This window comes from Panthera leo, chromosome B1 (genome assembly GCF_018350215.1).
Source record: "Panthera leo isolate Ple1 chromosome B1, P.leo_Ple1_pat1.1, whole genome shotgun sequence".
Taxonomy (NCBI): domain Eukaryota; kingdom Metazoa; phylum Chordata; class Mammalia; order Carnivora; family Felidae; genus Panthera; species Panthera leo.
The window spans coordinates 2851455-2878072 of NC_056682.1; the positions used below are offsets into that span (position 1 = coordinate 2851455).

The following is a 26618-nucleotide window of genomic DNA, read 5'->3' on the forward strand; positions in this document are numbered from 1 at the left end:
TCTCCCCCATCCCCCACGGGCAGGGAGAGATCCGCTGGTCCTCCCCATGCCACCCCCTTCTCCAGAAGACCCTCATCCCACCCCCTTCTCCAGCTCACCCTCACCCTCTGCTCACACCCCCCCCCCCACACACAATTTCTGTCTTGCAAACATTTCAGTGACAACATAAAATATTTTGTATTTTACTTGAGAATTTATATTGAGAATCTGACTCTACCGTGAGTGATTCTGATTTGTTACCGACTCCTTTGGCCAGCGGCAAAGCAGAAAGACTAACCGTTGTTTTGTATAAGGTATTCAGACAATGACAGTATTTCCACCATAAAGAAAGCCCTTTAGACTTCCCCGTCCCCACAATAAATTACAGACACATATCATACATTTTCCGGGGTGTTCCCATCAGCCCCTCCATGCAGGGATGCAACTCTCTTTTCTCTTTTAACAACAGATCCCCCCATTTTTCCCAACAAGGGGAGTGCTTCTTATCACCAAGTTCAAGCACATTTAATTAGATTTGTAAAATCACCATTGGATGCCATCACAGGAGAATGATTTAATCAGCCTCGTAAATGTTCTTCGCACTCACAACTTGGGCGAGCTTTCAGCATGCCATTAATCGGCTGTCCTCACTGGTCGGGGGGCCCAGAAGCCGGCTCAGTTCTGGTGCATTAGAAGCTGAGGAACAAGCCTGCTTGGGCTTAGGTAAATAAGGAATGTAAGGTCTTTGAGCAAAGACATTGAAAGACAGAGATTTCAATGCAGTCCACACCCTCCCATATTTCAACACTGCTCTGGGAGGAAGCCCCACCACCAAGACTGGATTGAAAGCATGAGATTCTTAAGGAAATACATTGTTTCTGGATTTTTGTTTTAAACTCAGATGTTAACCAAATCCTGAGTGTGTGAGTTGTTTAGAATAAGAGTAGCGAATTAGTAGAGCTCAAATCACAGAGTTTTAAAAGCAACCTTTTAGCAGGTAACTTACAGGCTCACTGAGAGTGATCAGACTTTTGCTACCAGACCAAAAAAATGTCCTAACACTTCAAAGCCCCTAACCGCCACCCCCCTCCCCAAGATTCCTGACTGAATCTAAACCCTCTGAACATTCTCATGTTCTTTCTAGTCCTGGAATTGCCAGATTTCTTCGCATTCAATTATGAAGTTTACAAAAGCCCCTTCTTGAGATCAGACATTTTTCTGCCCCAGGCTTCTTGTTATTTTGCTCCTATGTTAGTTTTAATAAGTAGATCTTAGTGGAGTCAGACCCTAGAGCATTTACCTAACTAACTGTAACTAAGTAAAAAAAAAAAAAAAAAAAAAGAATATTCCAGCTCTTTCCCTAGCTTAAAGGTAAACACCTTCCAGGAAATCTGATTTCAATAACAAAAAAGACTAATACTGAATTAACTTCATCTGCTTAGTGATACTGGTAAATACTGTTCAGATTTTTTTTTATAATTCTATAATCGAAGTTCCCTACTAAAGCCATTTTTTTTCAATTACATAAAATGGTTTATTTTTTAATTATACTAAACCAACCCCTGAACGGGATGAAAACAGTACTGATAATCAGGGAGTAGATTTATAGTAAAATAATCTTAGTATTTCACTCCTTATCCACTGGGCTCACAACAAAGGAATCCACAGTATTTACATCACCAATGCCTGTCTTTTAAAAACTTGGCTTTTCAGTTCCCTCTAAACATCCCTAGAAGTTTCCTGTCGTGGGCATGTGTCTTCTTTTTATCTGTGTGTTTTTTCTGTCCCGTAAGTTGCACACGTAACGTCACGGTTTCAGTATGCACCGATAACCAACACTGAACCAGCTCTTATAATTAGGAACATCTTTAGAGTTTTTGCGGAAAGAAAATTGTTTGCTTAAAAATAGTCGATGCGTTTAAATGTTCTTTCCCATTTCCCCTAGTGAGACTTTCCTCCTTCCGTTGTTTTAAGTAAGAGTCTAACAATGTCTCCGGGGTAATTTGTAGGTTATGATGAATGTGACCCTAAATTCTGACATTGTTGTAAATACAACATAGTCAGTGCCGTGAGAGCAGGGCCAGGGCCCTGCCCAAGGACTTGAGGACACTTTCATGGAGACAAACCACACAAACTAGGGACTGGCATTGAAGCCGGTGGCCATCCGGCTGAGGTACGCCTGATGTGAAATGCTATACAAGTGGATGACACCTGCTTTGGTCAGATCCTCAATCTCTAATACTTGGGACACAGGTCTGCAGACATCCAAAGGGACAAGATAAAAGAAGGGTGGGGAGCCGTGGATGTTTCCAGAAAGTTGGTGGTTTGGTGCTGTAGAGGGGGTGCGGGAGGCACCATGAAAGCTGGCGCATGAGAAGACACGATTTCGATCCAGTGCTGAGTGAAGAGGGAGCTGTTTCCTCTGATGGTGTGGCACTACAGTGACACGAGGACATTAATATACAACCAATACGTTCTGCTTATACACACTCTCTCTGCTAAGACTCCACACACACAGGACCAGGTGGAGCATCATGACCGTGTCTAAGATGGGGCTAAGCTAGGAAACTCGGAACTCGTGAACTTCCCTTCCAGTGATGAGTACAATGTTCCTAAATTCTTATAATTTAGTGCATGAGGTCATACATGGAGTCAAGTCATTTTTTTCTTCAAAACACTTCAGTAGGAGTGACAGATGTCTGGAAACATTCTTTTTGGATGGTACATGATTGTAACATTTCAAGTAACCAGCATCACGTCATTCTGTGGGGACACTGATGTCAAGAACTCATAGAAATGTGTGTCAATTTTCCCGTCTCTCCATAACTTTGGGTTTAGAATAGTTAAGTGAAAATATACTTATATTATACTTATATTTATACTTAGTAAATGCATACTTATATTTACTGTGTGTGTATATATATATATATATATATACTTTAATATTATATATATGTATATTTAGTAAGATGAATAGACTTAATCATTCAATGTAACAGAAAAGAATAATCATTAGTTTCGACATCAATGTATATACAGAATATGCAGAATGATCACTAACCCTAAAGTGTTGTGTGTTTGGGGCGCCTGGGCAGCTCAGTCGGTTAAGCGTCCGACTTTGGCTCAGGTCATGATCTCACAGTAGGTGGGTTCGAACCCCGCATCAGACTCTGTGCCGACAGCTCGGAGCCTGGAGCCTGCTTCGGATTCTGTGTCTCCCTCTCCCTCTGCCCCTCCCCCAACCATGCTCTGTGTGTCTTTCTCAAAAATAAATAAACTTTGAAAAAATAAAAACTAAAATAAAGTGTTGTCTATTTAATGCATTAGTTACTTGAAACTATCTATGTCTATATCTATATATCTATATCTATATATCTATATCTATATCTATATCTATATCTATATCTATATCTCTATATCTATAAAACCATGCACAATTTCAAGTTTGCAGGACTATTTTACATTTCAGGAAGTGTGTGCTCCGTGCTTGACCCAGGTGTGGAAGCATTCTGGAGCACAGCTACACACACCAGAGGCAGACCCCTGGCCAGCTGACAGCAGCACGGCTCGCCTGGCACACGTCTCAGCCTGCTGGGCTGGGCAAAGGCTCAGCCATCCAGACTAAAAGGGAGAAAACCTGTCATGTTCATGAGTCACTCTGCTTACATGGCAGCAAATTAAAAAAAAGCAACTGTAAAAAAGCAGTTTCCTCACATCTCGTCTGACGGGGGCCCTGATGTCCATTCCACAGGCACTTACAAAGAGATGGCCGTCAGCCCAATGGACAAATGCACCTGCTGTTGCAGGGTTTATGCTTCTCAAAGATAAAACAATAATAACTAACATATTCCATTACTCAGGGGCCGCAAATGACCTATAAGAAACAAGACCCAGATTTACCATGGGGCATTTCAGGGCACATTTTCTTTCTTATGTTTATCAAGGCGCCAAGGGGAACCTGTTCACAAGTCCAATTAAAACACAAAAAGCTAGACTAAGCCATGTTCAGTCTTTGCAAAAGAAAATCATAGAGTGGAGCACAGCTGGCCCTAAAGCAGGGGTCTGAATCTAATCTGAAACAATATCTAAACTCCAACGGAGCACCATGATCCCAAAAGGACGGTTTCAATAACCACAGCGAGTTTGCACAACCTTAATGTACAGCCTTCAAACCCCTCCCCAGCAGAATCTACAGTAGCTGAGGTTTGGCGCTAACGGTCGGCCACGACAGAGGTTTCCAGGGCTGGCGAGGACTCCTCCCTCACCTTGCACACGACTGCACAAACCCATCCCGCAAAGTGACGCACCCCGACGTCGAGGAGCAGGAACCCAGCCGGCGTCTACTGGCTGTTTGACAACTTCGTGTAGGCTCACACAGCACATCACCTGCCAGGTCTGCTCCCCCGGTCTGCGCCGGGCACGGGACGAATCAGGGCGGGCTGGGGAGCGCTGGGGGACACTGCGCACGTCTCCGGCACATGCTGCCAGCTGAGGCTCTGAACTGACCTTTTGGCCTGGGCTATTTTCCAAGTCTTGTAACAAACAGACTTCCTTGGAAGCTGGAAATAGATTTGTGCCTCCTTCAAAAGTCCTTTTTTCCCTTTAGCTTTAATATGCATTAAATATGTACTTAATTTAATAAGCATTAAAAAAGACATATGCATATGATGATCATGTATTTAGATCAAGCGGGAACTGGATTCTTCTTCATCGGCTTTGCTAACATCTTCACTGAAATCCCTTGTAAATGCATCCTGTGGGGCAAGATGGGCGCATTCACACTAGCTGCAAGGCGGAGTCCAGCCTCCAGCAGGGAGGGGCCGGTGGCAGACAGATGGCTTCAGTCCCGACTCTGCCGTGGACCGACCATGCAACCTTGGGGGGTTTTCCACTTTTGGGGGCTCCAGTCCCCATCTGCATGATGTGGATAATGAGAGTGCTGCAAAGGTCCATTAAAGGGCTCAGACTGCAGGCATGTAAATGCTCATGACAGGGCCTGGGGCGTAGTGGAAAGTCACAGAGGCCTGATGTACAGCTGGTGTCATGACACAGGGCTCAGCGATATGACATACGATCAAACAATGTTTGTCAAGGAGCCAAGGGTAACGTATTGTGTGTATTCTACTCTGAAGATGGGGGTGATCAGTAAAGACAACAGAAGCAATTCCGAGACCATGTCCTAAGGGACTAAGTGTATAAGTGTATATGCTCCAAAACATTATATATACGGTATTCTTATATTTATAAACACACACATATGCATTACATATATAAATGCATATGTATATTTAACATAAATATATAAATACACAATCATGTATATTATACACATGTATTTATATGTGTATATAATATATATGGAAATAAACACATATGTATTTATATATGTGTGCACACATGTATATATGTACTATTATACACATATGTGCATATATGTATTATATATAGACGAATGCATACACGTACCCGTATGTTGTACAGACATGGCCTACAGATAACTTACATGTACATAACTTATATATAATCTTAGTTTTTCTATGAGTGGGCTATTTGCAGCTCACATAAAGCTATTTGGTACAATATGACTTTATCCTGTTCTCCCTCTTCTGGAATATACAGGTGTTACATTTAATCACGTAAAGTGCTCAGGGCACCTGGCACGCATAGTAGGTCTCTGATAAATTGTTCACGACAAACTTACTTCACTGACTAATGCCTTTAATCGAAAAAGCAAACCTCTATATTGGGATTAGGACCTGGGATTCGTTTCTCATTAGGCGGTCATCTTAACGGCTTTGATTGCTCCCGTATGCAAAGTGCATCATGCTTATCTGTCCATCATTTGGTCAAACTATGAAACCCATACGTTAATACCCAGAGCCTCCCTTGTTCTCTTATGCCGTTGGCACGAATCAAATCTTCAACGACCCAAATCCAGTGTCAGTAAATAAGTTAAAATGGAGAGAAAGGAGCCTCAGGCACCTGCTGCAGGGACATGCGGGACTGCACGCAGCAGGCAAACTGAAGCGGTTACTTATCGCAGCCTGCACGTCCGTAAAGCTAACGGCCAGACGAACTGATTTTATTTACCATCTACACGTACTCTTTATCAAAGGCGAAGTGTTTCTCATCTCCTCGGAATCAGGGCTCCGGTCTACACATTACTGCAGTCAGTAAGGAAACTGAATGGTGTCACATCTACAACGTACACAGAGGAGTCAGTCTCGGGGAGCTCAACAGTAACCAAGCTTTCTGACTCGCGGGTAAAGCTTCGTGCTTACTGTCTGCAGTTTCTGAATTTCAATGAGGTGGAGAAAACACCATCCCTCCCCCTCCAAAAATGAAATAGGTTTTCCAAGTCCCTGAATACCAAGGAACTTAAGTGAAATGTCCATTTCTCCCTTTTGTAAAATCTAATGGACAATAGTGAGGCAAGAAATACTTGAAAGTTAGAAATAACACTTAAAAAATTCAGCGCTAATTTTCCATTTTATTATAAAAGTTGTATGTATTGTCCGTGTTACTGAAGCAGTCAGTATCAAAAGCTTTAAAATGCAAATCGGCTTTTTTCCCATTTAACAACCATTTCACCGAGCATACTATAACTTCTTTCTACTGGAATCCTCATTTGTATGTAGGAAATAATTTTGTGATTTAATTTTTTATTGTAGCTTGAAAGCAATCGTCCGCCTAGAATATGCACTTTTGAAGCAGAAAAATTCAAATGCATGTATAAATTAGACCACCTTATGTGTGTTATATTATGTTTCACATCGGCACAGAATAGTTCTCTTAAGTGATGTAATATTTGCCTTTGAACAGCCAAAGGCCCCTCATTCCCGACTTTTCTAGAAAGTTTTAGACATAAATTCAGACCACGCCCTTGAAATCATTTGCTTCCACTACAGACAAAAGGTGGCTCCCTGACGCACTGTCAGCGATTTAACGCTTCCCAGGATGAATTACGTGCTGGGTTACGACGGCACCCGCTTCCCGTCTCTGTGCTCAGTTCTCTAACACACAAGGCTTCTGAGACATGAGATTGCTAGGGGCAGAATGGGACGGAAGCAGGGAGCAGGGACTCTCTCCCTAGGTCTTCCGGAAACAAACCCCCATTGGCTCCTCTCTACATCTGTGACTCCAGCCAGCGGACCCCACCGATCCCTCTGAGGTTCTTGTCCGTCTGGCGGGATAACAACTGCATACCTCCGGAGAGGTGAGTGAGGCGATGTGTGTAAAGCTCACGGACTCCAGCCTGGAGGGCAGTCGAAGGTCCAGGACTGGCATGAACACCTACACATGCACACACTGAACGTGAGCTGGTCGGGTTCCAAGTCAGACACGCCGTAATATCTGAGTTCGGTCTACGGGCTGTAAGAGGAGCCTCAGGGACACGCAGGGGGCGGTTCAGGTACAGGCGGCCCTGCCTCGGCCTGGTGCTCCGTACGCAGAGCTTGGGGACTTGGTGGGACAAACGTGGCACAGGCGGAAGGGACCTGAGGAGGGCACAGGGAGGTCCGTCTGAGTCCCCACCTACTGGCTGTGGGGAGACGGGAGTGTTCTCAGCCCCCAGGCCCGGCCCGGCTCCTATGCTTTCTCTGCTGTTACCCCACTCTCCGGGCATTTCTCTGAGCTGATGGGGGCGCTCAAATCGCCACTCCTCACGCTCGTCGCCACTCGTCAGGAAACCAGTCTGACACTCAGCCTGTCTAGAACAGGCACAGAGCCTTGAGTCCATACTGGACCACGGCACGGGACTTCCCCGGGCAGATCCTGGCAGCGTCACACCGTTGTGCTGTCATGAGGCCCAAAGCACGTCTGCCAAGCCAGTGTCACCGTATAGCTGGCCCTGGGGCAGCAGGGGCCTCCAGCAGGGCGGTTTCAGTGCCATGGAGTACTCCCCCAGATGTTTTCGTAATGCCCGGTCACGTTCATTTGGTTGCAAACTGCAGATTTGGGCTCTCTCTGCTATTTGCCTCTTATTAAATCAGGAAGGTAAGGAAAGCGCTGCCTTCTCCACAGGATTGTTGTTATGACCGAATGACGCAGCACGGACACGCCTGACGCAGTCCAATGTCTACAGCTGCCGTTCAAAAGCGCGGTCCCCATTATTACCATTGTGTCCCCAGACCATGCGCTCCTCCCAGCAGAGTGCCACCTCTTTTGTAAAAACCGATCCCAGGCTGAGCATCCATACGATCTCATCTACATCTTTTTTTTAACCTTATTCATTTTTGAGAGACAGAGACAGAGCGTGAGTGGGGGAGGGGCAGAGACAGAGGGAGACACAGAATCCAAAGCAGGCTCTGGGCTCCGAGCCGTTGGAACAGAGCCCGACGTGGGGCTAGAACACGCGAACCTTCAGACCATGACCTGAGCCGCAGTCCAACTCTTAACCAACGGAGCCACCTTGGCGCCCCTAACCTCATCTACATCTAATCGCTCCCTGCTATGATTGTGTCAGGCTGTGTGTCTGGGGTCCCGTGCATTGGTGCAGACTCCAACAAGGGCAGAGGCTTGTCTCACGGACCTGCCTGCGCCAGCAGTCGTAAGCCAGACGTCCTCACAGACCACACATCACAGAGTGCTGGGCGGACGAGCCAGGGTGTGTGCAGCACCTCCCGGTGTGACGACTTTCTTGGCCCCTCGTGCCCACTGTGGGTCTCACATACTTCCTCCACGGGGTCCGAGGCATTTTATCCGCTTCTGTCTTTGTGAAGTGTGCTGCTTCTTTCTTTCTCTACTCCCCAACTAAGGACTTAAAAAGCTAGGTCGTGCCTCTTTCCCTCCGAATGCTGACATAGTTGGCTCTCTGTGTTGGAGCCTTATGATGCCAACCCATTTACTGGCACATACAAAGCACTGGCATCGGCATTCTGTAGTCCAAGCTGTAAAGAGGTGCTAAAAACCTGGGTATGCATAGTTGCTTACGCCAATGAGGGGTGGCCTTGACACTTAAATACGGCCCATACACCATCAAAGCTAGTTTTCATTTATGCACAGGGCATTCCGTCCAGCCCATGCTCAGGACGAAGCAACTCAACGTTATAGTGACACACTAAAGGTTCTTGCTCATTGCATCGACCTGTGGAGTAACAGGCACATATGTGAGGCAGCCTCTACGTTCAATCCAAAGGAAACGCCTCATCAGTTAAAAGAAAATGTCAAAGAAAATGCCACGGAGACTGTCTGACTGTGATCCCCAATAGGCTGGATTATCTTGAGGGAAAATGATGGCTTCAAAGCTTTCCACACAGCTTTACAGATCATAGAAGTATCTGTCCATCGGGTCATTTTTAGTAAAATCGATTATGTCCCTAGAAATACTTACAACTGAAAACAAGATCAATCTTAGAGGAAACTGCAAAATATTCTTTCAGTTAAGCTTCTAAATTGTTGCATTCATATTAAATACATTTTGAAAAAATGTCTCATTTTATATTGTTTTAACCCAATAAAACAAAAGGGAGAAGTCAGTGTGACATTGGCAAAAGAACGGACACACAGGTTGGTGGAGGAGAGTAGGAAACGCACAAGTTGACACCCATGAACACAGTGAACCGATCTTTGGCAAAGGAGCAGAAGGCAATACAAATGGAGCAAAGACGGTCTTTCAGCAAACGGCACCGGGCCACGCAGACATGCGCGTGCCAGGACTTCACACCCATCACAAAAATGACTTTGAAATGGCTCAAAGACCCAAATGTAAAGTATAAACCTCTAGAAGAAACATAGGAGAAAACATAGGGGGCCCTTGATTGGGGGGATAACTATTTAAGTCCAACACCACAGGCATGTTCCATGAAAGAAAGAACCACTAAGTTGTACTCCATCAAAACTGAAAACTTCTGCTCCATAAAAGACACCATCAAGAGATTGAGAAGAGAAGATGTAGCCTAGGAGGAAATACTTAGGAAGGACATCTCTGATACAGGACTGTTAGCCAAAATATAAAACTCAACAAGAAACATCTTTTTTTTTTTTAAAAAAAAAGAAGGGCAAAAGCTCGAAACATAAACCTCACCAAAGAAGGTAGACTAATGGCAAAGAAATACATGAAAACATGTCCCACATCATATGTCACCAGGGAAATGCAAATTAAAACAACAAGGAGGTGGGGTGCCTGGATGGCTCCGGCAATTAAGCACCCGATTTCGGCTCAGGTCATGATCTTGTGGTCTGTGGGTTTGAACCCTACATTGGATTCTGTGCTGTCATAACAGCTCAGAGCCTAGAGCCTGCTTCAGGTTCTGTGTGTGTGTGTGTCTCTCTCTGCCCCTCTCCCCCCTCTCAAAAAATAAACATTTAAAAAATTAAAAAACAAAACAAAACAAAACACACGTTGTCAGAAAGGCTAAAATCCAGAACACTGACAACAGCAAATGTTGGTGACAACGTAGAGCCACAGGAACTCTCACTCACTGCTGGTGGGAATGCAAAGTAGTGCAGCCCCTTTGGAGAATGGCTTGACAGTCTCTTAGAAAACTAAACATACTCTGCCCCTATGATCAAGCAATCATACTTCTTAGTATTTATTCAAAGGAGTTGAAACTTACGTCCACACAACACCTGCACTTGAATGCTTACAGCAGCTTTATTCATAACAGCCAACACTTGGAGGTAACCAAGGTGCCCTACAGTACATGTGGGAGGATAAATGAACTCTGGTCCATCCAGAAAAGGAAGGGGCCAGTATTATTTAGCACTAAAAATAAAGGGGCCATCAAGCCATGAAAAGACACAGAAGAACCCTAAATACATGTCAGTAAGTGAAAAAAAAACCTGATATCTGAAAAGGATACATAATGAAAAAGTTCATCTCTATGACCTTCTGGAAAAGGCAAACTGTGGAGACGGGGAAAAAGATCAGTGGTTGCCAACAGTTGAGGGGCGGGGGAATGGGGGTGGATAACAAGTAGAGCACAGAAGATTTTCAGAGCAGTGAAAATGGTCTGTATGGTACCATAATGGTTGGTATTTGTATTTATCCATTTTTCCAAACTCACAGAACATACGATGCCAAGAGTGAACCTTAACCCAAGCTATGAACTTTGGGTGACAATGATGTATCGAAATGGGTTCACCAATTGTAACAAATGAGCCTCTCCATTTGTTGGTGAGGAATGTAGATAATCGGGGAAGGATTTATGGGAATCTCTGTACTCTGCTCGATTTTGTTATAAACCTGAAGTTCTTCTAAAAAATGGCCTATTAAAAAAGGATGTGAGAATAAAAATTACATTTACATAATTTACATAGTTGCCTTATCATGCATCATGTCTTTCTCAGACACTCAACAAATTTTAAATGGTTTTGCCTTTAAAACCTAGCATACACTTGACATTTTAAGCACAGCACCCAGAGAACTTACAAAACAAAACAAAACACCAATGCCTGTTTTCCATCCAAGACTAGTTAACTCAAAATCCCTGAGAGTCAGACCTAGACATCAGTAGTTTTTAAAGCTCCCTACACGATTGTCATGTGTACCCAGAGTACAGAACCATTGGCATAATGAAAAGCACATAGGACGTAACTGGAGAGGAGCGACTTCAACTCTAACTCTGCAAACCAGTAGCTTTTATTTCGTTGGTAAGGCCGTGTGTGCCCTCCCTTTTCAGAGCTGTCAGGGGATTGAGAGATAAGCTGTTTGAAACATTTGGCACATAGTAGATACTTTACATTGTCAAGCGTTATTAATGACAACCTCTAAGCTATGTGCAAAGTGAGCAGGGTGTTAAACGCCCAGGAAATTGTTATCATCAGTAACCCTAAACATCTAGTGTTACTGCCATCTACGGGGTTAAGCTCATTTGAGGAAATAATTTTATTTAGGATTGAATGTAAAAACCTACCGATGTATCTTATTTTTCTAGCTTCCTGTACTATTTCTTAATTACAATAAAACAGTACTTTATGAAATAAAAACTAAGAAATATTACTATTGTCTCATTGACTGTCAGGAAAAGCAATAATTATTTGAAAGGTAAAAATAAATGAATGAAAATGATCACAAGGAGTTTAAGAAGTATGGAGGAAAGTCAACTATGTTCTGTAAACATTTATGCATTTGTAGCTAAGAGTTTAAATAATTTTAACATGACCAAAAATACTGTACTGTGCACAAAAAGAGATCAATAGGCTAATTTTATAGTTGAAGATCATGTGAAAACGTTTTTCAAATATCTTCAGAGCAAAAACATTGTATGTATAGAAATATTATATAACTTTCCATTTTCAGAAATTAGGTAGTTAGATTATTTCCGATTTGAGGCTAGTTTTAATATAGCTGCAATGAAAGTTTTGCTGTAAATTGTGTGTGTGTGTGTGTGTGTGTGTGTGTGTGTGTGTGTGTGTGCGTGCATGAACTTTGGCTCTGTTTATGGAGTTAATTACTATTTTTTAAGACTACAGCTCTAGAATGGGCCCAAACTTTTGACCCTCTTAAGAATATTATTATATACCATAAGTTGCTTTCCAGAAAACTTACTGCACTTTGCAAATCAGTGACTCATTTATTGAGCACCGACATATTACGTAGAGTGGGTGATCCACAAAGAAGCCGGGCACTGCCTTTAACGTGAAGGGATTTACAAAGAGGTGGGGGGGTGAATCGGAAACTCACGCTGACTTCTGCCTTCGTGTTTTGTGCGGAGACCCACTGCTAGACGGCGCGTCTCTACACCCTCTCGAATTCACCTACCCATGTGGAAAGAGACAGCCTAGTGAAGGTTTGCTGTAAACATCAGAGGGTCTAGATCCTGATGGAACCAACGTGATTCTCTGCAAGCAACTTTTCAGAATCAGAGCTGACTTTACATACATGGTTGGGATATTTTACGCGGAATAAATTGGTTTTAATCTTAGCACAACGCCAGAGACCAAGCCCTCATGTGCTGTGGAGAGGGTCTCTGCACACTTTGGAATCTGGAGTTCTCCTAACGGTGAATCTTGCTCCTAATTAAATCTGCCAAGACATGTGAAGGCACTTAACACTCACGTGTACACGCAGGAGGCTTCCCCGTGTTATTCCACAGTCCATCTTCCCGACATACGGCCGCTGCTTGTTGGCCTGCTTCCAGCTTAAAGCCCTCATTACATTCATAGATCACTTTACTATCCAGAGTGAACTCGTTGCCCGTAAAGGAACCATTTCCCGGGGACTCCGGGATTCCACAGGACACAGCTGGAAAGAAATGGCACAAATGGGGAGTTATTCTTACAAGACTTTATGATACTGGCTCTGTTTCTATTTTTATCTCTAGCACATATACAAATGGTAAGATATTTATATTTCTTTTCTTTACGTTTATTTATTTTTGAGAGACAGAGACAGAGCATGAGCAGAGGAGGGGTAGAGAGGGAGGGAGACACAGAATCCAAAGCAGGATCCAGGATTCAGGCTCTGTCAGCACAGACCCCAACGTGGGGCTCCGACTCACAAACTGAGATCATGACCTGAGCGGAAGTCGGACGCTCAACCGACTGAGCCACCCAGGTGCCCCTGAACTCTGTCATACGCTTTAAACGCACTGAGATGTTTTCATCACATGGCCGGGCTCAGGATTGCGCAGTATCGTGCTTCTTACATCATTTAATATTGGAAAGAAAGGATAAAATGGTATCTTTCCCATCACAAAGCTGACCGACGCGTTGGTGCTGAGATTTCACAGGGATCAGAACTGATCCCCAGTCTGGCCTCCCTCACCCCCCACGACTGGGTTTTCCTCGAAGCGCCTTCAAGTTCTGATGAGAGGCAAATCACTTAGCCGACATCCTCAATGCGTCCACAACCACAGTATCTGTTATCTTATGAATTATCTCTCAGAAAACAGGGTCTGAGGAACCGAAATACTGGAGGAGAAAGAGAGATTGCCTTGAGCAGAACAGCTCAGTCCTCCAGGCACTAAGCAGGCCCGCTTTCGGTATAAGGCCGGCAAGAAAGCAGTACGAAGGAAGCAGGCATTTTTTTTTTTTTAATGTTTCTTTATTTTTGAGAGAGACAGAGACAGAGAGAGAGGGAGACCCAGAATCCGAAGCAGGCTCCAGGCTCTGAGCTGTCAGCACAGAGCCTGACGCGGGGCTCGAGCTCACGAACTGTGAGATCGTGACCTGAGCCGAAGTCGGACACTTAACCGACTGAACCATCCAGGCGCCCAAGGAACAGACATTTTTTTTTCAATATTTGAAAATTATTTTCAAAATGGTTTCCATACAACACCCAGTGGTCATCCCAAAAGGTGCCCTCCTCAATACCCATCACCCACCCTCCCCTCCCTCCCACCCCCCATCAACCCTCAGTTTGTTCTCAGTTTTTAAGAGTCTCTCATGCTTTGGCTCTCTCCCACTCTCTTTTTTTTTTTTCCTTCCCCTCCCCCATGGGTTTCTGTCAAGTTTCTCAGGATCCACATAAGAGTGAAAACATATGGTATCTTTCTTTCTCTGTATAGCTTATTTCACTTAGCATCACACTCTCCAGAGGAACAGGCATTTTTTAACAAACAAGAAAGATGAAGAGAGTGTTTAGTATAAATATTTCCTTCTTCAATTTACTAGCTCTGATCCAGACTCATCTACTACGAGACAGAAACCAAACAAACAGACAAAAAATACCTCTCATGTGAAATGACTGTAAGTTACAACAAGGACACAAAGTAGGAAAGCAGGACAGAGGGATCAACAGTAATTCCCAAGGATCTACACCCAATTCGGGTGCATTTGTCAAAGAAACGTTTTGCAATAACTACAGTAACGGCCTTCCTTTACTCGGTCAATATTTAAGGTATTATTCACCTCATGGGTTTGAAACTGGGGTAGTTTAAAACTTTTCCCACATTGATTCCAATGAGAAACTACGTGTAGCATGTTAGAGCTGGAAAGACAGACTGAAAGAGCTTACATAAACTTGTCAATTTACGGATAAGGGAAACTGAGGGTCAGAAAGGTAAAAGGACTTGCCTAGGCTATCAGAGAGACTGTGTAAAACCTCAGGCCGCAGAGCAGACTGGTGACACCCAGCTGAGACCACCTGCTGTTCCACGAGAGCCCCAGGGAGGAGCACACTGAGCTACACTGGTTCTGAGTCTTTTCGTTGCCATTTTGTTCTTTTCTCCTTAGCACAATTCGTGAATCAATGCGATGGAAAATGGTCAGAGGAGGTAAAACATTTTTTAATGTAGTGGGTGATAAAAATCAAACTTCTGGGAAGTCCAAGCACTCAAATGTCTCTTGTGCTTAATTTTATAATCTGGTATTTCAACATCTATCTATATGAAAAAAATTACATGATATACATATGAAGCATACTATAGTAAAGATTTGCAGTAACCAGGGGATAAAAAAATCTTAGACATATAGACATCATTTTTTTTTTTTTACAGGGGAAACTTTATTTTTTTTTAATTTTTTATATTAAATATAATTTATTGTCAAATTGGTTTCAATACAACACCCAGTGCTTATCCCAACAGGTGCCCTCCTCAATGCCCATCACCCACTTTCCCCTTTCCCCCACCCCCCATCAACCCCAGTTTGTTCTCAGTATTTAAGAGTCTCTTATGGTTTGCCTCCCTCCCTCTCTGTTTGTATCTCCCCCCCCCCACCCCTCCTCCCTGGTCTTCTAAGTTTCTCAGGATCCACGTAAGAGTGAAAACATATGGTATCTGTCTTTCTCTGCCTGACTTATTTCCCTAAGCATAACACCCTCCAGTTCCATCCACTTTGCTGCAAATGGCAGGATTTCATTCTTTCTCACTGCCAAGTAGTATTCCATTGTGTATACAAACCACATCTACTTTATCCATTCCTCAGTGGATGGACATTTAGGCTCTTTCCACAATTTGGCTAATGTTGAAAGTGCTGCTATAAACATTGGGGTACAAGTGCCCCTAGGCATCAGCACTCCTGTATCCCTTGGGTAAATTCCTAGCAGTGCTATTGCTGGGTCATAGGGTACAGCCGCTCTGGAAAACAGTGTGAAGGTTCCTCTAAACACATACAGACATCATTTTGAACAAAGCATTCCAAATAACATCTGGTTTTCCAAAGCCATTGCTTTACTGAGGCAATGTATCCATCATTTGCAAAATGTTCATCTTAATTTCTTGAAGGCAGTGAATGCCCCTTGTGACTGGATCTCTCAGGGTCAACAATCTGTTTCCTCACCAATTCCTCTCAGGAGTCACTCAAGTAATCATTGGCTCATTCTCACAAACCTTAATGTCCCTGCCGCTAGCTGAAGCGTGCCCAGGGCCCAGTTCCCTTCTGGCTCTCATTTGGGATGAGAAGCCAACGAAATGACATTTCTCTGGCAGACGAAATGAGAAAGAGGACATTATACAAACACCCAAGAAACCCTACCTTCAAGGGATTCATACCCCGGAGGCCCAAACAGAAAAGGTATCTAACTACTTATGTTAAATCTGGAAGCTTATTTCACGCGTGAACCCTGATACTGGGGACTTCAGAAGACCCACTTTTTGTCATCTGATCAGCCACTGGGAATCTGTTTTTGGCTTTGAGCTACCGGTTTTAACAACTCTGTAGAGTGTCTTAACAACAGGTTGTTTGGCGGGGCTTAAAATAAAGGTTGGCGATCAATCAGCCACGAAATTCTAACACTTCTGATTCAATGAAGGTTGGTGATATCCTTACAGACTCCCTTAAAAGGGAGACTCCTGCTAATGTCTAGTATGGGGTCATCTATTCATTCCTTCCAAAATTTTTGCATGATTACTATGTGACAGATATTGTTTTGATCACTTTTTAAATGTTAATGAGTAAAATGTATGTGACTTTCAAAATATTCATTATGTTCTTCCTTTTATTATAGCTGAAGAGAATACATTGTCTTAGTATTTTTTCATTGTACTAATATAGCATTATATTTCCCAACAATCTAGGCAAATGAGCACATACTCAGCCCATAAATTTATCTTCTGTGGAAGAGCACGGACTTTAAAGTCAGACTTCTCGATCAGTTCTTGTCCCTGACATTTGTCAGCTCTATGATTTCAGGTCAGTGACAATGAATGTCCGGTTTGCAGGTTAATAATGGCCACCTCAAAGGCAACTGTAAGGAGTCAACGAAATAATGGACACAGAACAAAGAGCACTAGCTTGATACAACGTAAGTATTCAATACTCAAGAAAACATTGTGGGGCCCCTGGGTGGCTCAGCTAGTTAAGGTCTGGCTCCTGATCTCGGCTCAGGTCATGATCTCACAGTTCATGGGATTGAGCCTCACAGCAGGCTTTGCACTGAGAGTGGGGAGCCTGCTTGGGATTCTCTCTCTCTCTCCCTCTCTCTCTGCCCCTCTTCCACTCTCTCTCTCTCCGTCTTCAAAATAAATTTTAAAAAGTGACTTGCAAAGAGAGCAAAGAGGAAACCGGTAGTAAATCAGCTTCTTTCTACTACATGTCTCATGAGACATTTAACATTTTGGTTTCGAATATATAAATGGAAGGGCTGCTGTGCCCAGTGTCATATTCTTTTATGAATCGAACCCTTCATGGGATTTTTTTCTTTACGTATTTAAGACCAAACAGTAGTTGTCATTCCTGTCTTTGGAGGTTTAACACCTCTCTGATTTTTTTCCCATTTTCCATTTCCCATGATTGCTTGCTATAACTGACAATCCCTCCTTTTCTTTCTGCTACCCATCGAATTTCAACTCTGTACAATTTGCGTTCCTTTTTTTTTTTTTTTCTTTCTCCATTTTTTTTTCCCTTCAAAGAGTTCTTGGGCTGTGACTCTCACCTTAGGCTTGTGATCCTCATATCTTGACAGCCACTCAGTCCACGTGGTGTTGTCACCTGCTGTCCAGCTGAACGATGCCCACATCTCAAGCTTAATATGTATAAACCCTGAGGTTGTCATCAGACCTTCACCATAGCTACTACCCTCACAGACTTTCTCCCAGTAAGTCCAGTTAGAATTTTCCAGTCACTTCTTGTTTACACGGCCCGGATTTGGATGGTGACTACGCGGTGCCTGCTTATTTGAACATCTGCTTCACACTCTACTGGTATCCTAGCTCACATACCCAGTATCTCAAAATAGAATGTCTACCTTTTCATTATCTGTTGGGAGGGTTGTTTTTTTGTTGTTGTTGTTGTTTTTTTTACCTTTTCATTATCTGAACCCTACTCATAAGGCTAAGGCAAACCCAGAGAGAGATCAATCACCCAGTAAAGCCTGGAACGAAAATAGTATCCTGCAGTAGGGATGCCTATGGACTGGTTAAAGTAAGAGGTATATTTAAGTAATAAGGTCTGAAACGGGACATGAAGGCAGTCTGATAGGTACCAAGTTTATAACCAAAGACCAGGTTGGACATCAGCAGTATAAACAAAAGAACTGCATATAAGCTTAGGAACTGGAAGAACGGAGAGCCCATGAAATGCTCTGCAAAGAATGGGATGTGCTAAGAGGTACAGAAGAAGACTTGCTTTGCAAGAGAGCAATGCCAATCCTTCCCACATTCTGCCGAAGGCATAATGAAGAACAAGGCAGCCACACAGCCAATGCCTCAAATGACCGTGGATTTCCGCGGGGTCATAAGTATACAATGTAAGCATGGAAGAATGTTCTATTAATTAAAATGTGTGTATGTGTGTGTAACTTTAAATACATACACATATAAATATTAATTACAGATTGTAATAGAATATCCCAATTGCCATCTAGAATTTGGTTCTGCTCTATAATATCAGGGCTTGCATTTGTTTTGCGTTAATAATCATGTTGGGCCAAGTAACAGTGACTTTGTTACAGTCTAATAAAAGTATCAGAGACCGATAATATAGAAATCACGTCACTTATTATTCACTACATAACTATTAGATAAAAGCCTTCGAACAATATTTTTGCTGACTACAGAATTCTGGGTGGTATTCTTTTCAGCCCTTTGAAACATGCTGTTCTACTTCCTTCTACCCACCAGGGTTTCTGATGAGAAATCTACCACCACTTGAATCCTTATCTCCCGGTAGGTGATCCATTGTTTCTGCTTGGCTACTTTCAAGATTTGTTTTCTCTGCCTTTACTCTCAGACGTTCAACTATGGTGTGCTTTGGTGTGCATTTCTTTGGGTTTCTGGTATTCAGGGCTCACTTAGCATTTTTACAAATTTTGCCAAACTTGGGAGTCTTTCAGCCAGATCTCCTCAAGCACTTTTTCAGCCTCTCCCATCTTTCTGCTCATCTTCTGGGACCCTGAGGACACATGTGTCCGGTCATGTTGCAGTCCCATGGTCTGCGAGGCTCAGTTTACTTCTTTGTAAGCATATTTTCTCTCTGTTTTTCAAAGTGGCTACTTTTTATCATTCTATCTTCAATTCAGAGGAGAGAGGTCCTTTCCCATCATCTCCTTTCTGCTGTTGAGTACATCTACTGAGTTCTTTTGTTTGTTCGTTTCAGTTATCATATTTTTTAGTTCTAATCATTCCATTTGGTTATTCTTTGCATCTTCTATTTCTTTGCTGGGCCTTCCTATTTTTTTTAACTGTTTATTATCAAATGCATATATCATATGCATAATATAAAAAAATGCTCATATGCATTTTAATTGTTGGTGATGGCTGTTTTAGAATCTTAGAGCATTCCAGCAACCGTGTCATCTAGACATTGGTTTCTGTTGATTGCCTCATCTCATTTAGATTGATATCTTCCCATTTCTTGGTATGACAGGTGATATGGCATTAACACCTGGACATTTTGGGCATTATGTCCTAAGACTTGCTCTGTTTTCCTAAGGCTTACCTAACATCACTCTAGTAAGCAAAGGGAGGTCCCACCTCCTCACCTCCAGGTGGAGGTGGAATTCTGGGTTAGTGGGGTCCTTGCTGGGCGAGGTGGAGATTCCAGCTGGCCTGCAAGTCCCCACTAGTGCCTCGCTGGCCGGGACAGTAGGAGGTGTTTCTTATGGATCCTCCTGTGGCCTCCACTGACATGGAGAGGGGTGGCTTTGTCACAGTTGAGGAATGGTGACATTTCTGACTCTCAAATATGTGTCCTCTGATACCATCCCAGCAAGGGGGGGTTAGGGGAAGATCATCACCACCACCTGGAGTGAGGTCCAATTTCCTACCTGGTGTCACTGATGTTTCTTCCAAGGCCTCCTTGGACACCACCCCGTAGGGGAGAGTTGGGCCATCTTAGACAGCCTGGAAAAGATCTCCCCTCGGTCTTTGTAATCAGTGGTTGGGTATAACCACAGGTTTTCCCATAAGGTTTAGATGAAGAATGATTATTGACTAAATATTTCCTTTCTTGTCTGGGCCGTTCCTTCTCTGTTATTTTGGCAGGGAGAACAGACTTTTCTTGGTTGTTGTTGTTGTTGTTGTTACTGTTATTATTATTATTGTTATTTTGCCTGTGCCCATTGGTATTTCAAGATAACCAGTTTCTTCCTCATGCAGTTAGGACTTTGAGGCAGTAAAGAGAGCCTAAGAATCTCACCACTGGGTCATTCCTTCCATTCTGAGGTCCTAAGTCATTCTACCATCTTCTCTGTATCTTACAGAGTTCTCTTATAATTGTTTTTTATATAATTTTCAGGGATTTTAGTTGTACTTAGGACGGAAAACAGAAGAAAGAACATCTACTTCATCTTCCTAGAGTGAAAGCTGGAATATCTTTTAAACAATCTTGTTCTGGGGCGCCTGGGCGCTCAGTGGGTTAAGTGTCTGACTTCGGCTCAGGTCATTATCTCTAGGTTCGTGAGTTCAAGCCCCTCATCAGGCTCTGTGCTGACAGCTCAGAGCCTGGAGCCTGCTTCAGATTCTGTGTCTCCTTCTCTCTCAGCCCCTCCCCTGCTCATGCTCTGTGTCTCAAAAATAAACAAACATGAACAAACAATAAAGACAACAACAAAAACAACAATCTTGTTCTGAGGCTGAACAAGAAAGGGCTCTGTGATAGACTGGTGATGTCTGCCATGGCAAAAAAGTTAAGAATCCTGCAGACCGCAGACCCTGCAAATCTGACTACTTCAGCACTTGTTGTCTGTCCCACCCACATGCCTACCTCTTACCTGAATAGTGCCCATATACCCTCTTCCTAAAGGTGTAAAAATTCTTCAAGTGCAGAATATCCATACATGTTTTTCACCCTTCCCACTGCCTTGAATATCAGAGCTCTCAATAAATATATGTTAACTTTGTTTATTTATTTATGGGAAATGGAAAAAAAAAATATTACACTAACAAAGGTATAACTTGAAAGTTTTTCAAAAATTACCAGGGCCCTGAATTTCAGTATGTGGATTTACTAAGTTTACAATTTGAACAACCAGTAAGAAAGTTTTCCCTTTAGTTTAAGTACTATATTTTAATTTTCAATATTTTAAATGAACACATGATTTTGATAAAAATTATAGATTTTAAAATTTAACATCTGTAACTATACATGAAATATTATATAGGTATTTTTGTGATTTTTCAAGGATTTGCAGAGTTTTAACTATGATTTTCTCTAGAATCATTGATAGAGATACTTATAATAGAGTTATATTTGGATGAAGAATTATCTGATGATTTCTATGTGTTTTTCTAAAGATCAGAGAACTAAACTTGTATGCATGCCATAATAACATATCTAGTTTTTCAGACACATATTCACATAAATTATATCTGTAGAATTCTAAATCCTTAATTTTGTTAAAGTTCTAAATAAATGCAGTCATGTTTTGCAGTGAATTTCAGGTTATTCCAAATGGCCATTTTGTTAGTGACAAGTGTTACATATTCTCTCAAGAAGAAATGTCCCACAATTTGATAGTATTTAACTTTATCTAACTTGAACATTACTGTATTTCTGTGAGGTATATAAGACAAATGTAATAGTTCTTAATTTATTTTGTGTACTGGCGAAGGGATAGGGTTTTTGGAGAAACAGATTTGGGGATCAGTAATGGTGCCCCTTGACACATTTGGTGGAGTGGGTAATTTTGATTCTGTTCAAATACATCTATAGAAATATCTAACATTGTTCAATTGGAGCATCTGACACATTTCTAACATATATTTCATACATCCTGCCAATCAAAGAATAAGAACAACTTGTTCCTTCACTCACTTGACAATATTATCTACTACGTGCCAGAATGCGTATGAAGCATAGTCCAAACGGTAATGAATAAAACTGAGCTTTTCCTTTCCCTCTTGAACCTTACAGTTTATTAGGCAGGTTCTAGTAGTACTGGATGAGACAAATAGGCTTAGAAACAAATCTACATCATGGATTGTAAAAGCTGTCCTTAGTGTCACAAAGAGACAGAACAAGGTGCTGAAAGAAAGAACAAATGAGGAATGTTATTTAAATTAAGACAGAAAGGCTTCAGTCAAGGCTTCAGTATTGAAGCCCCAGGCCTCAAGTCCTGGAAAGCACCTTTATGCAGAGAAGGAGGCCCCGCCTGAGGCAGGAAAACACTGATCAAAGGTCACTGTGACTGTGAAGGGTGAGCCACCTAAAGTAAAGATTGAGAGATCATTAGAGGAGGTGTTATTCAGAACTGTGGCAAAGAGTCTGCATTTTATGTTGCAGACTTCAGAGGATTTCAAACGGGCAGTCACACAAACTCATTGAAACCACTGCCTGCAGGATGAATTGCGAAATGGACACAGTGAAGCTGGTGCAGGAAGGCCATTCTGGAGGTCCCTGGGAGAGGTGAAGGTGGATTGGAAGGGGGCACAAAGAGGTCAGAAAGGTTCGGAACAAGTGGCCCCAAAAGCTGTCACTGTGGCATGTGGATATGTTGAGCTGAAGGCAATCAAGGCCCTGTAGGCTCAAGAGAAGCATCTCACCTTCCCTTCACTACCTAGAAGAATTTAAACTGGGGGTCTTTTCCCAGAATGACAGTTTTTACCAGACATGAATTTTATCTAGGTGACTAACCCATCCATATGACAAGGCCAAGATCTAACTACCAAACATCCGCTCTTGTACTTATTGACCTGGAAATTGCCCTCCTCCCACCTGAAGCCCCAGGGCCCCAGCCCATTCCTTAGCTCAGGATGGCATGGACACCATGTTACCTTTCTGTCTTTGACCCTCATGTATGTGGGGTCCTTGTATGTATGAAATGAGATTTGATTTGTTTTCCCTGTTCATCTGTTTCATGTCAATTCAATTTTTAGATCAGCTACAGGAACTGTGAAGAGCAGAGGAAATTTTCTCCCTCCCACCCCAACAAAGTGAATGGACTGGGACACACTCAGAAGCTAGAATCAGAAGGGCTTGATGGTTGCAGGCAGAGACTCAGGTAGGGGCAAGAAAGAGAAGTCCATTAAGCAACCGGCTGGACTAGAGTCTCATTTTCTGAGACAGGATAAAGAGTTCTGTCTTGGCATTGAAACCCAGAGGTGAAAAAATGTTTCAGTGGGGCAGTTGGCCTGGACTACATCTGGAGTTCAAAAGAAAGAATGGGGGACAAGCATAGAGAAAGAGGTATTTCTAGTATCTATTGGCTCTCTCCATAACATACCCCCTGAATCACTCTAGACTCAGTTCTGTCCATAGTCTGCATGGCTAGACTATAAACTGAACATGGTATCCTATAATCTATAAGCAACTTTTAAGGAATAACAAATTCTTCCACTCAGTCTTTCTGGTGAAAAGACTTATCACTGTTTATTTATTGATTCATAATTTATTAAAACATGTACCATGGAAATAATTTGTTGGAAGAATAACACATATCAGCACATTACGGATGCAGACTTTCTAAAAGAAGACACAGATAGCTTTCCTCAGGTATCTGGGGAATTGATTTCTCCCATAACAATATCTTCATAAATTTATATGTTAGGTTCTACCTTAAAGTTTTATAAGTTTGATTAAAAGTACATATATTTTAAATTATATATATATTCTCTTCCCATGAGTTATTTAATTTGAATGATAAAATTATCACGTAATTTGGGGAAGGCAAAAGGTATTATTCCCATTGTATAGATAATGGTTCTAAACTCAAAGTTAAGCAACTGTACATAACCCTGGTAGTTAGTGGGGAAATGACACCAGATAGGTAAATAAATGCCTCATTTTGCTTGAAAAAGAGCCAAGGAGCCCTTAGTTATACCATGACTAGTTGGCATTCCAATATAACTTGTAACTGCAATTTTCAAAAGGACTTCTTTTGTTACATCGGAAAAGACAGATTTCAGGTTGCCCATCATGTCAGTGTCCTTCCCAATATGATATCAACGGAAATAAATGCAAAGAAGAATTCAGAAGGACAGAATAATATTGAATGAATGTTATGATTCTTTCTAAAACAAGAGTTTCCTGCTAGTAATTTAATTCTATTTCAAATAGTGGAAAATATCCTTGAGACGTATGGACACAAAATTCCTATTTTTTTCCCTCATTCTTCGAGCAGAACCTTAGCTACGCAGTTGAAATTAAAACAGAGTGAATTGATCATTTAAAGTCATTTTCTTCCTGAAAGTCATAGGTGTTTAGCACAACTGACCAGAGTCCTACTTTTCCTTTACAAGAAGAAGATCCCTTAAGAAATAAAACCTAACGTGACATCTAAACCCAGAACGTGTTGTAGGAGAAACGCTCCCTGCAGAGATGCAAGGTCGGAGCGATGGTGTCCCCACTTATATTAGCGCTTTAAGTGGCCATTACTTTCTGCTCTGAAATCCGTTGCATTTGGCAAATACTTTACTGGTTATTCTGTCTTGGCTTAAGAACCCTCACCTGGAAACGAAGTCTCTCGAGGTCATGTCTGTGGCCTCGTCTCTAAAAGTCTGTAATTCTATCGCAAATCTTCCTCAGCGCGTTCGAGAGAAATGTCCCTGCCACTTCATCCACCTCCTCCTGCTACCTACACTGTTGTATGGTGTCTCTTCCCAAATTACCACAATATAAATATGGAAGATGAGAGTAAAGGTGCTACTCGAACTCCCTCGCACAGGCGCACCGAGGAATCTGGCCGGGAGCACTCCGAGCAGGGTAGAGCAGAACGCATGTCCTCTGACTCCCGACCCTCCACTGCTTTACTTGTAAGAAGTCAACATACAATTATTTTGTTTAGCAAAGAATTTAAAACACGGTTAAGTGTCTGCGTGGCTGTTAATAGTTTCTGTAATCTTGTACTGGGGTCCAGTTCTCCACTTGAGGTGGTCAACATCTCACCAGGTTTCCCGTGAGTAAACTTGAATTTGCTGTTTGGCCACAATCCTCAACCTACGGACATTCCGATCATCACTCAGGCAAACACATGATGACTTTTTCATGACAGGCTTGATGAGGACCACCAGTAGGAAATGCCATTTGAGCACATTACAGCTCGAGAGTGTGTCTTTGTAATAAACCCACGACTACCCCAGCAATGTCGTCAGGACCTCCCACATGACTCACACCAGCCAGAGACAGGGCTGGATTGAATCAGTGAGCCTTGTGTGGCTTTGCTGTTGGATGAGAGGACGTCACATCCTCAGCTATATGAATTTACAGGCACAAATGCTGCAAGCTGGCCAGCAAGCATTTTGAATTTGATTAACAGAGATTTATGTAATCTTCTCTTTCTCCATAACTTGTTCCATCCAGCCAGGGACTCTAAGTAGTGATATAGGTGATGCACAAAATGAATGAATTAATTCACATTTAAAACAATATATAACAAGGGGTAAAATATGGTTCAAGAGTTTCTGTATCAAAAAGTAGGTATCAGCATTGCCAATGTCTTCTAAATTAACTGTCACCACCATTTGCAGTGTGTTGAAAAATGTAACACAATGATTGTAAGTGATTGTAGGGAGAGGACAGCACTCTTCCACTATTAACTTCTATTTCAGGCAATAAGCCCAGGAAAACCATTCAGTGCAAGCTGAGCATTGCTAGGTGTGAGGCCATATTTTTTGGAACCCAAAGCAAATCTAGGTATCCTGTGTCACGTGAGCTGTGCCTTTGTTTCACGCCCAACATCCAAATGTGAGCACTGGTGTGGGAAAATGATCACAACTGCACATACATGTGAGAAGTAAAGGTCTGTGTAATGATCATATTGATTTCTCTTTAAAAATCTACAGGAAAAAGGATGGAATATTTGAAAAACACATGGATTCAGAGATGGAGAAGTCTGAGTTGGTTATTTATTTGTTTATGACTTAGAAAACTGGGGGCTCCTGGGTGGCTCAGTCGGTTCAGGGTCCGAGTTTGGCTCAGGTCATGATCTCACGGTTTGTGATTTTGAGCCCTGCATTGGGCTCTGTGCTGACAGCGGCTGGAACCTGCTTTGGATTCTGCGTCTCCCTCTCTCTCTGCCCCTCCCCTGTTCACACACTCTCTCTCTCTCTCAAAAATAAACATTAAAAAAATTTAGGAAACTTACTTAATTTATATAAGCTTTTTTGATTCCCTATCTGTGAAATAAGAATCATCCTATGTCCTCATCAGGGTGACCTCGGCAGGACATACAATCAAATGCACATAGCAAAACACTGGGACCACATGAGACTCTAAGCAAATGGTAAGTTTCATTAGTTTAAATCTTTCTTCAGATTTAACATAAAGGAAAGCCTTCTTCAACTCTTTAGAGTTGATGAAAAATGAAATAGGCGTGGAAGGATGTTTCCTGCCATCATGGGTATGGAGGAAACATGTGATGATTAATCTCTCACACCCCG

The 26618-nt window shown here is 42.3% G+C and overlaps 1 protein-coding gene across 1 annotated transcript in view; it reads right to left on the minus strand.

Moving 5' to 3' along the window:
* Positions 1 to 26618, minus strand: part of CSMD1 (CUB and Sushi multiple domains 1) — a 681511-nt gene that overhangs the window by 86231 nt on the left and 568662 nt on the right. Inside the window, 1 exon segment of the mRNA XM_042934172.1 lies at positions 12980 to 13165. Coding sequence (XP_042790106.1) covers positions 12980 to 13165 — 186 coding nt within the window.